This window comes from Dama dama, chromosome 26 (genome assembly GCF_033118175.1).
Source record: "Dama dama isolate Ldn47 chromosome 26, ASM3311817v1, whole genome shotgun sequence".
Lineage (NCBI taxonomy): Eukaryota > Metazoa > Chordata > Mammalia > Artiodactyla > Cervidae > Dama > Dama dama.
In genome coordinates, this window is record NC_083706.1 from 47,842,775 (window position 1) to 47,854,842 (window position 12,068).

Sequence of the window (12,068 nt, forward strand, 5' to 3'; positions counted from 1 at the left end):
TACTTGTAAATAAAGGCCGTTCTGAACTCACGGCCTTGTGAGCCCTGTTCCAAGGAAGCTGTGCTGGCTTCTGTAGTCTGCTTCTTGAGTTTAAAAAATCAGTTATTTCCCCTGCCAGTTCTGTGGGGCAGTCATGTCTGTAGGGTTATCCTTCTATATTTGTAAAAGACTCTACTTGTTTCTTTCATTATATCTACTTTTTAAATATGCATTTTTTGGTAAAACTCTGGAAATGCATATTTGGTATACAAGTATAATAAACTGAATTTGGTAAAATTCTGGTTTGGTTTAGAAGCATGAGTTGGTAAGTTTTTATTTTAAGGTATCTACATCTAAGAAGGTATCTATAGTTAAAGCTAGTCTTCCCTGATTCACTCTCGTCCTAGGCACCCAGGGGAGGTGTTATGGAAAGCACCCTCTGTTGGCCAGTCCTCAGTATTCATTCCCAAGTAGGCCTCGACCATGCAGACATGTTGGTTCAGCTGAAGCTCTCTGAGTAGAAGTGATAGACCCCATTTCTTACTCACTAATAGCACACTCTGTGATCTCCAGGATTTGTGTAACTCAGTTTCCCCTAAAGTAAAGTGTGGTAATTGTACAGTTCGTTAACTGTACATAATAATGTTTGCAAATTATTGTTTATAAGCAACCAGCAATCCTATTTGTTGCAGTTAGAATTCTGAAAGTATCGTATGTATGTATGTAGGCAGGAATTTTTATCTTTTTCAGTCAATTTGATAAATTCCAACAGTAGGAAAGAGCACACAATATTCATTCAATTAATGTTTGTTTAATTAATAAGTGAAGCCAATATCTATCCAACACCTAACATGCTAAGGACTATGATCAATGATAAAGCAAGAGCCCTTAAAATATTATGTTTTTAAGTGGGATTAATTTTTTTCATGAATCCTACATAAGTTTTAAAAAGATCTGTTCAATTCTGGCCTCTGTTATTATAGTGTAATTATAGTTAAAGCCCAATCTTGTTACTCTGATAATGACATTAAATTCTAAACCAATAAGAATTGTGTTGTGTAAATAAAAAGTATGATTTCATAGCTCCAAAAACTACTGTAAATGACAGCATAGACACATCCAGATGTAGAAGAATGATACAAAGCTCATTACTAATTTGTACCATTTCTTTACAACTTAAACATTTCTCATTGCCTAAGACCTTGATAATTTTTATAATGTTTTTCTAAAGTAGCACAATAGCCCATCAAATTGATAAAACAAACTTTTTGTCCCATTTTTCCTTATTCTTAGACATTCAGATTACCTTCATTATAAACAACACTAAAATAAGCCTTCTAAAACCTTCTTTATATTAGATGATTTTCCTGGGATAAATACCCAGAAAAGAAAGAATTTACCCAGTCAAAAGGTGTTTACAGCTCATATCTGAAGTGCGTTTCCCAAAGAATTTAGGGAAAAAAAGCTTTTACTGATTTTCACCATAAACAATGTAAGAGCAGTTAATTTTACTACATCGTTACCAGCAATGGATATTGTTACTCTTTCTACATGAGATGGTGCCCTGTTTCTCCTTCCCTTTTTAAAAGAATAACTATCAAGGATGAGCTCACTTGATAACCTCTAGTTTTTCCCCCATTTTTCCTTGGTATCACTACTATCAGCTAACTCAGGATCCTTGCAAGGTCCACAGACGCCGCAGTCAACTGGCAGTAATTCGATGGCAGAGGTTCCAGGCGACCTGAAGCCACCTACTCCAGCCTCCACCCCTCATGGACAGGTGACCCCGATGCAAGGTGGAAGGTATGTTAAAGGATCTCTGTGAGCCATGTAAAGTTAGATTTGTCTGTCTTTTAGTTTTCTCGAGCAGACTTTAGAGAGAGAGAAAATGGTATTCTCTAGTGAGTTTTTAAATATTGACTACCCCCAGTTTCAGTCATATAATTTACTTTGGATGGTTTTCCCATGTACACAGATTTCAAGGTTGGCTTATTTTCGGGATCAGCGTTGGCAGGTGACTAATGCTCTGTGGTTAAGCTTTCATGTCTCTCATCTCATCAGAAGCAGCACCGTCAGTGTGCACGACCCATTCTCAGACGCAAGTGAGTCATCGTTCCCCAAACGCAACTCCATGACTCCCAGCACCCCGTACCAGCAGGGCATGAGCATGCCAGACGTGATGGGCAGGATGCCCTATGAGCCCAACAAGGACCCCTTTGGAGGGATGCGGAAAGGTAAACGCCAAGGGCCCTCTGTGCGGGGTTGGTCCAGAGGGCATTCCTCTGCTGTCCTGTGATTGATTCACTGCCCCAGCTCCGCAGCCTACTAAATTTCCAGCCTTGAGGAAGGGACTTAGCATCTCTGTGCCTCGGTTTCTTCATCTGGAAATTAGAATAATAAGGGGTCATGAAGAGGAGCTGAGTTAATGCACATAAGTACAGGCCTTAGAAGAGTGACTGGTACGTATCGTAAGCAGAGGTGCTCTTGGTGCTGCCCCGAGTTGGCATCAGGCTTGTCTTAAGGCGTGGGCTGGGCATGGGCTGGGTGCTAAGTTGGTAAACCAGACAGGCCCTTGTGGAGCTGACGGGCTACCAACAACAGATAAAAAGTAAGGTAAACCACGTATATGTGACTAAAGATGGTTTTCGATGGACGAAAAGAAACAACCAGGAAGAAAGGACACAAAGAGCAATGGCGTTGGGGGTGGAGGCAGTCGTGGGAGGAGGGGCCTCTCCTTGGGAGGGAGGGCGGGCAGGGGCTCTGGGGGACGGGAGCGAGGCGGCAGTGAGGCTGGTGTGCGTGGCGGGGTGGAGGCTCCTGGGCACAAAGAGCCGAGGGCCATGCTGAGAACATCCAGGCCCCCGGGTCCAGGGCCTTTCCACTTCCTGCATGTGCTGACGAGTTTGGGGTTGTTACGCAGGATGTGAGGTGACTGGGTTTTTGCTGTTGTTAAAAATAAATGAGTAACTATCTGGACATTTATGGAGAATGTATTGGAGAGAAGTGAGGGTCGAGTTGGGGAGACCACTGTCAGAGTCCTCAGAGAGGTGAGGGCTTGGGGTGAGACCCAGCAAGGAGAGAGAATGGAACCACTCAGTATATGTGTGTGAGGGGGTGGGGGGATAGAAACAGCAGGACGTGCTGATGGATTGAATGTTGAATGTGGGGGTTAAGGGAGAAGAACCAAGCGATGGTGACTGAGAGGTGGGCAGTTGGAGAGAGCGGGAAGTGAAGGTGGCTGTTACTGCCTGTGGTGTGGACACCTGGGAATGAACAAGACAGAAAAGGAAACCAGAGTTCACTGTAGATGTCAAGGCAGTGAGGGGTAGGCTGTGTGTCTGGAGCTGGCAGAGCACTGTTACTGGGGATAATCTTGGAGAACCAAGCAGAGAAATGGTATCAACAACTGTAGGATGGACAAGATCCCCAAGAGTTCTCATTGACATGAGCAAACACCCAGGCTGGGTTTTTCCCTTGTGTGTACCAGTCCCCAGCGGTCATTCAGCCCTGAGACTGTAGCCATCTCAGCCGCTGTCCTCTCTAGCTTCTCCACTGGCACACAAGCTCCAGGTGCTGCTGACGCTCTTCCTAATGCAGCAGAGTCCTGTGAAATTGAGGCATGGTATGACTGTTCCTGAAAAACATACAAAAAAGTAGTGAATGACATTTTTATGGAAGTATTTATCCTGGGATCCCTTAAATAATAGTGCTTTTGCATGAATTTATTGATAACATTGTTAAGTAGAGAGAAGCATAAGTTTTCACAAGTATTATAGAGCAATGAAAAATTAAAAAAGAATCTCAAAATTTTAAATGGGCACATTACCATTTAATTAAATGAAATTATATTTCATATGTATTTCATATACTCGTTACACAAAACAAGATAATCTATAGTTTGTCCTTTCAAAAAGTTTGAGCTGCTTATTTCAGGTAAAGATTTTGCAAAACATGCAATAAATCCGTAAGCTCAGAAATTCAAGAGCTTTATGAATGTTGGCGTTAACTGTTTTCCTTCGTGGTATGAGACGCCAGAAGGAATGTGTCGTTTGTGCTGTTGGTAGTTGTATAATACCTTTAGACTCTGAAAATGTGACAATAACGTGGAAAAATAATTACGGTTTGGATCCGGTTTCAAAGTTATTGAAAACTATTTCAATATCCTATGTATTATGCTATATTTGACAACATGAGTTCTATTTCTTTTGTCTCCTTATGCCTATATTTTTTTAATGAAAATAAAGTGTGGGGGTGAAGAGGGGATGACTGGATTACCTTGCTGTAGGTACCAGGTAGCTCTATAGTGTGTTTTCATCCACTGTGTAAATGATACAGTGGCTCGGCGGGAAGCCCTCACACTTCCCCCATGTATTTCAGCTTACCTGCTACCTTCCAATACTGGTATATTTAGTACCAAGTTAAAGCAGGTAGACAAAGCCCACAGGAAGCCGATTTCCTTACAGCCCTACCCCTGTTACAGCAAGGTTTTCCATTCCTCACTTCACCATATTCTGTCAGTGAAGTTGGTGGGGCTCTGATTTTTTATTTAATGACCAACATCAGTGGATGTCACGCCCCTTGTTGTTGGTGCTGCTGCTCCTGTGGCTGACCTGGAGTGTGGTGGGTGGTAGATAAAAGAGCCTCCTCTCAGACCCAGACGCCCTGCCTGTCCTCCTGCCTTCCTTCCCCACCTACTCACTCATTCATCACTGCTTGAGGAATTGATCAATTCATTGCTTTTAAGTACATAGTACGTGACTATTTATATACTGTTTAACTTAACAGTATATATTTTGAATATTTATTAGTATCCACAGATACAGTCCTACTTACTCTTTTTAATGCTCTAGTAAGTCATGGTTTGTTTCATAATATTTTGTTATTATAAGTAATGATGCAGTGATTATTGAGTACAGCTAGCTGTTTTCCACACTTGTAGAGTGTCTCTGTGAAATAGATTCCTGGAAGTAGAATAACTGAATCAAAGAATGACAATTCTTTTTTTGTTTACTGAGTACTATTTGTAACAAACATTTTTTTCGGTTTACTTTGTACTGTTGTTAAAAAAAACTACCCCAAAACTTAGTAGCTTTAACAACAGCACTCAATTGTATCTCTCAGTCCTGTGGTGGGTGGGGTAGCTCTTGACTCCGGGTGTACTCAGCTGGGACTCAGAGGCGGTGACTGTCATCCGAAGCCTGACAGAGAGCTCTGCTGAGCTCAGGTGTCACCTGAACGGCCGGTGTCATCCGGAGACTGCCTGGGAGCTGAGCTGGAGCTGCTGGCAGGGGCCTCCTCAGGGGCCTTTCCATGGAGCTTCTTGGGTGCCTGGTGCCATGGGAGACAAGCTCCAGGAAGGAGCACTCCAGGAGCCACAGCCTCGCTTGCAGCTGCTTACAGCTCTCTGCCGCATCCATTTGCCAGTGTCCCAGTGGTCAGAGCTGGTCATGTGACCAGGCCCAGCCTCCCAGTGTATGGGGACTCCACAGGCTGTGAGCACCCAGAGATGTCCTTCTTTCGGGGGGAAGGTCACCAAAATACAGCCTTACCATAGCAGGTATTGGCAAAAGTTATACCAATTTAACACTCTTAACATGATTATGTGGACCCTCTGACTAAGAATGATTATTATCATTTTCATGTTTGTCAGTCAGAAGGGGAGAGGGGGGAAAGCCTCATCTTGGATTTCATTACGATTGAGGTCATGCATCTTTTTATATCAGTTCAGTCGCTCAGTCATGTCTGACTCTTTGTGACCCCATGGAATGCAGCATGCCAGGCCTCCCTGTCCATCACCAACTCCCGCAGCTTGCTCAAACTCATATCCATCAAGTCGGTGATGCCATCCAACCATCTCATCCTCTGTTGTCCCCTTCTCCTCCTGTCTTCAGTCTCCCAGCATCAGGGTCTTTTTCAATGAGTCAGTTGTTTACATCAGATGGCCAAAATATTGGGAGTTTCAGCTTCAGCATCAGTCCTGCAAATGAATATTCAGGACTGATTTCCTTTAGGATGTACTGGTTTGATCTTCTTGCAGTCCACAGGACTCTCAAGAGTCTTCTCCAACACCACAGTTCAAAAGCATCAATTCTTCAGTGCTCAGCTTTCATTATACTCCAACTCTCACATCCATACATGACTCCTGGAAAAACCATAGCTTTGACTAGATGGACCTTAGTTGGCAAACTAATGTCTCTGCTTTTTAATATGCTATCTAGGTTGGTCATAACTTTTCTTCCAAGGAGCAAGTGTCTTTTAATTTCATGGCTGCAGTCACCATCTGCAGTGATTTTGGAACCTAAGAAAATAAAGTCTGTCACTGTTTCCATTGTTTCCCCATCTATTTGCCATGAAGTGATGGAACCGGATGCCATGATCTTCGTTTTCTGAATGTTGAGTTTTAAGACAACTTTTTTTACTCTCCTCCTTCACTTTTATCAAGAGGCTCTTTAGTTCTTCTTCGCTTTCTGCCATAAGTGTGGTGTCATCTGCATATCTGAGGTTATTGATATTTCTCCCGGCAATCTTGATTCCAACTTGTGCTTCATCCAGCCCAGCGTTTCTCATGATGTACTCTGCATAGAAGTTAAATAAGCAGGGTCACAATATACAACCTTGATGTACTCCTTTCCCTATTTGGATCCAGTCTGTTGTTCCATGTCTGGCTCTAACTGTTGCTTCCTGACCTGCATACAGATTTCTCAAGAGGCAGGTTCAAGTGGCCTGAAATCCCCATCTCTTTAAGAATTTTCCACAGTTTGTTGTGATCCACACAGTCAGAGGTTTTGGCATAGTCAATAAAGCAGAAATAGATGTTTTTCTGGAACTCTCTAGCTTTTGCAATGATCCAGTGGATGTTGGCAATTTGATCTCGTTCCTCTGCCTTTTCTAAATCCAGTTTGAACATATGGAAGTCCCCCGTTCATGTACTGTTGAAGCCTGGCTTGGAGAATTTTGAGCATTACTTTACTGGTGTGTGAGATGAGTGCAATCGTATGGTAGTTTGAACATTCTTTGGCATTGCCTTTCTTTGGGATTGGAATGAAAACTGACCTTTTCCAGTCCTGTGGCCACTGCTTAGTTTTCCAAATTTGGGGGCATATTGAGTGCAGCACTTTCACAGCATCATCTTTTAGAATTTGAAATAGCTCAACTGCAATTTCATCACTTCTACTAGCTTTGTTCATAGTGATACTTCCTAAGGCCCACTTGACTTCACATTCCAGGATGTCTGGCTGTAGGTGAGTGATCACACAATCGTGATTATCTGGGTGGTAAAGATCTTTTTTGTATAGTTGTTCTGTGTATTCTTGCCACCTCTTCTTAATATCTTCTGCTTCTGTTAGGTCCATACCATTTCTGTCCTTTACTGAGCCCATCTTCGCATGAAATGTTCCCTTGGTATCTCTGATTTTCTTGAAGAGTTCTCTAGTCTTTCCCAATCTGTTGTTTTCCTCTATTTCTTTGCATTGATCACTGAGGAAGGCCTTCTTATCTCTCCTTGCTATTCTTTGGAACTCTGCATTCAAATGGGTATATCGTTTCTTTTCTCCTTTACCTTTCGCTTCTCTTCTTTTCTCAGCTATTTGTAAGGCCTCCTCAGACAACCATTTTGCCTTTTTGCATTTCTTTTTCTTGAGGATTGTCTTGATCCCTGTCTCCTGTACAATGTCATGAATCTCCGTTCGTCATTCTTCAGGCACTCTGTCTATCAGATCTAATCCCTTGAATCTATTTGTCACTTCCACTGTATAATTGTAAGGTATTTGATTTAGGTCATACCTGAACGGTATAGTGGTTTTCCCTACTTTCTTCAAGAAATGGAAAATAACTTCAAAACTGGAAAGTAATTTCAAAACTGGAGGTTGATGTAAGAGCATGTAAGATAGGAAGTATTTGAAAGCACCTTATAAAGCAAAATATATTCTACCAGTGTCAGACTTCTTTATTTGCACCTCTCAACCAACCAGACAAATTTTATCAGCTCACAAAATTGTAATCAGCTTTTATCTCATGGAACGTAAAAGGAACCTTCATAGGATAAAGGTAGGTGGTGGTAATAAGTGTGTATCAATTAAAATTTGCATTAAAATGTTTAATTTGCCTACAGGCTAGTTTCTGGGCTTGACCCAATTTCCTTCAGGCTGTGAGCAAATGCTAATTTGCATATTTGACCTAATTGACACTCTACCCCTTGTTAGAAATATCTCATCCCTTCTTGAGCTGGTCCTTACTCCCTCATGATTTTCTTCATCCTGATTTTAGAGTAAGTCAGTGCATGGATGGTTGTTAAGGTTTTCACTTTTCTTTTTTTTTTTTTCTAAAAGGGAAAGGAACTAACTGTATACATATCTCTTCCTTACAAACCACTTCATGAGATGATATTACCAACCTCATTTTATAGATAAGAAATTAAAGTTAGAGATTTAGCAACTTAACCCAAATAAGTATGGATCTGGGCCTGTGTTTGTTTCTTATATTACTGCATAACAAATTACCACAAATGGCTTAAAACACACAACATATGTATGCCCTCCAATTTCTGTGGGTTCTCAGCTCAGGGTCACAGTACAAGTCAAGCTGGAAGCCTGGATTCCATTCCTCTGAGAGCGTTAAGAGTTGGTGGTGGAACATGGTTCCTCACAGTTGTTGGATTGAGGTCCTGTTTTCCTGCTGACTGTCATCTGGGGCCTGCTCTGCTTCTAGCGGTTGCCATCCTTCCTAACACGTGGGCCTCTGCCCTGCACGGCACTGGCTTTCAAGGCCAGCGGGAGAGTGTCTCTGACCTGCTCTGTCTCTTACGATGCCAACTTAAAGGGCCCACATGGGTGCTCTCCCTTTTGGTTAGCTTAGCAAGGTGATTGGTGACTTTAATTACATCTCTGAAATCCCTTTTGCCCTGCGATGTAGATTAATCCTGGGAGTGACATCCCATCCCATCATGGGTTCTCCCCACACTCAGGGAGACTCATACACTATGTGTACGTGAAGGGGGCTCAACTTAGAATCCTGCCTCAACAGGGCCCATCTTAACTTCAGAGACTTTATGCTCTTTGATCGGTATTGTTATCTGTCATATTAAGGATAACAGCACTGACTAGAAAGGGATGTTTGGGCCCTTTGGCATTTGAAAGTGCTTAATTTTTTGTCTGTTACTGTAAATATTTCAGTGCCTGGAAGCAGCGAGCCTTTCATGACGCAAGGACAGATGCCCACCAGCAGCATGCAGGATATGTACAACCAGAGTCCGTCTGGGGCCATGTCTAGTCTGGGCATGGGGCCGCGGCAGCAGTTTCCCTACGGAGCCAGTTACGACCGAAGGTGAGTATTTCCTAAGATGAAGATGAGATGACTTATTCGAAACTGTGCTTTCCACACATACGTGTCTGAGCCCTAGCAGCCGAAGCCTGCTTCCTGCTGAAGTGCAATAGAACTGTACGTGTCAGATGGCTGCCTTCAGTCGCTGACTGTAACAGGAGCTGGGGAGAAGGGCCTTGTCCGCAGGCCACCAGTGCAGCTGTGTTTTTATTAGTGAATGCCCCAAAGCACAAATTAGAAATATGCCAGGGCTGGGCTAGCCGGGGCACAAGTCTTCTCCCTAAGAATGCAAGCACCAAGGTTGTCCCAGGCACTCTCGCCACACCAAGACCACCGCCCCCGGGTCCATGTGTGGCTCCTGCTGTGACCTCAGTGCCTGCCTTCCTCCCCACAGGCCGAGGTCTGGGCAGCGGCGCTACGCTGGGCTGTCAGCAGGCTCGGCAGCAGTGGGTTCTTGGTAATGTCTTCCAGGCGTTGTCTTTTCAGGTGTTCCCACTGTCCCCTGAGAACGTTTTAAACTGAGAGGGAGTGCTTTGCTCCTTAATAAACATCTCTGATAAAAGCCAGGGCAACCTTTTTTTTCCTCGGGACATCCCCTTGATATTAAAATGGCAAGTAAGGATGCATTACTGGCCCAGATAATTTTAATAAGATAGAATGAAAGTCATTGAAATGTCTCAGAGAGGAACCTGTTCCTCCAGTAGTGGCTTAGGGTGGACTTTTGTGAAGAAGGCCCCTGACCGTGGTCCTTACCATGGACGACCTATCCTTTGCTTGTCATGTTCATTACCTCCCTAACGGAGACTTGCTTAGAAACCAAGCCTTCAACTGAATATTTCATTTTTAAAGAAAACCAGTGGAGGTAAAGTAGAGCTGTTTTTCTGACTGTTGCTCTGAGGCAGGCCTCAGGACAGGCATGGTTTTCATCATTTCCTTGGCGGGGCCTTGGTCCACACTGCTCACTCTCAGTTCACAAGCTGGCTTTTGTAGGTCCGGCTAAGCAGTCAGGTGTCCCTGGTTTAATACAAAGGGAAATTTTGGTTTGAAAAATCACTCTTTTACCAAATCAGGTTTCTTTCTAGCATTCTCTGTGAGCCTGGTTTTTGAGTTACACAGTATCGCACGCTCAGAGCCACACTGTACTTTCTAATAGTGACTGGGAAATCTTAACTTCTCATTCTGACCTTCTAGTGAAGGTTTAGTTGTGAAATCCACCTTAGTCACTTAACCGCTGTGTGAGGTCTGATGTACCAGCTCAAGGATTTTTACTAAGATTTGGTTTGTTTTTGAGAGTCCAGGAAAAGCTTTTGGAGGGGGAAGAGGCAAGGGATAGGCTGATGAGATCAGAAGGAGAACAGTCATCCTCGGACATATATTCTTAAAGGAACCTGAGCAAATATACTTTTCTGAAGTGAAGTGAAGTCGCTTAGTCGTGTCCGACCCTTTGCGACCCCATGGACTGTAGCCTACCAGGCTCCTGCATCCATGGGATTTTCCAGGCAAGAATACTGGAATGGGTTGCTATTTCCTTCTCCAGGAGATCTTCTTGACCCAGGGATTGAACCCAGGTCTCCCACATTGTAGGCAGATGCTTTACCATCTGAGCCACCAGGGAAGATGTATTTTCTATTTCTTCTCAAATGCTTTCTGGAATGTGGCATGGTCCAGGTGTAGAAGTTATTTTGGCCTTCTCACATTAGGATTTGAACTTCCCAGGTAGATCAGTGGTAAAGAATCTGCCTGCCAATGCTGGACACATGAGTTCGATCCCTGGGTCAAGAAGATTGCCTGGAGAATCTCTATGGACAGAGGAGCCTGGTGGGCTACAGTCCATGGGGTCGCACAAGAGTCGGATACAATTGAGCGACTAAACATTAGGATTTCCTTCATTAAGTTTTCTCTTCTGAAAAGTGTTAACTTGTTCAGCTTACATTTCCATATCAATTATATTTCTTTTCTCCTAACTAAGCTTGCCTCCAGATTTCAATGTCATTAGCAGAAACTTGCCTGTTTTACATGTGAAGTTCTAAATTTTCATTTATTTTCTTTCTTATTCTCATTCCTTGACCAGTATTCTTCCTTACAAAATTCAGTATACTAACTACACCAGCTTAATTTCTAAAATTTCAATTCTGTTGTTCTTTTAAACGTTTATTTTTATGGTACTTATAATTTCTCAATATGAAATAAATGTATGTTTATTCCCATTTTAAGACTTAATAGAAGTACATTTAAATCATCCCTATTATCTTTGTTTTTTTTTTTTTTGTAGCCTTTTGGGGTCATAGAACTTTGAAATTTTGAGTAGTTATGTCTATACCATCTTAGTATCATTTGGACTAATTTTGAAGGATTCCTTTAAAAACTTGCACATTTTATACTCATGATGAAGACGTTAGAAACATTTTCCATGTTTATGTGTCAGTGTTCCGGTGCTCCGAGAAACAACTGCTTTGACCCTCAGGTGCTCCTGTTGTTTCTGACACTCGTTAATGCCTCCCTTCGGTCTCTGTCACGCCCTCCCTGGTCCCTCAAAGGCAGAGGGTGCCAGCCCATCCGGTGGGACTCCTCGCCCCGCTGGCCAGGGGTTGGCAGCACTCCCAGAGTGGGTGCTGCCCTCCTTCCTCTGGGAGTGGAAGTGCTGCTGCAGCTCACAGTACCTGCCAGGAGGGTGCCGTGGAGGAAAGACGGCATGGAATGTCCAGAAGTGGGCTCTTCCTTCCTCCCTTGGCCCAAGGTCAGTGAAGTTTTCTTTGAATGACTCATTCTAG

The 12,068-nt window shown here is 43.1% G+C and overlaps 1 protein-coding gene across 1 annotated transcript in view; it reads left to right on the forward strand.

Annotated features, from left to right (window-relative positions):
* ARID1B (AT-rich interaction domain 1B) overlaps nt 1-12,068 on the forward strand; it is a 416,979-nt gene that overhangs the window by 393,798 nt on the left and 11,113 nt on the right. Inside the window, exons 19-21 of the mRNA XM_061130238.1 lie at nt 1,644-1,782; nt 2,041-2,213; nt 9,150-9,300. Coding sequence (XP_060986221.1) covers nt 1,644-1,782; nt 2,041-2,213; nt 9,150-9,300 — 463 coding nt within the window. The remainder of the gene's footprint in view (nt 1-1,643; nt 1,783-2,040; nt 2,214-9,149; nt 9,301-12,068) is intronic.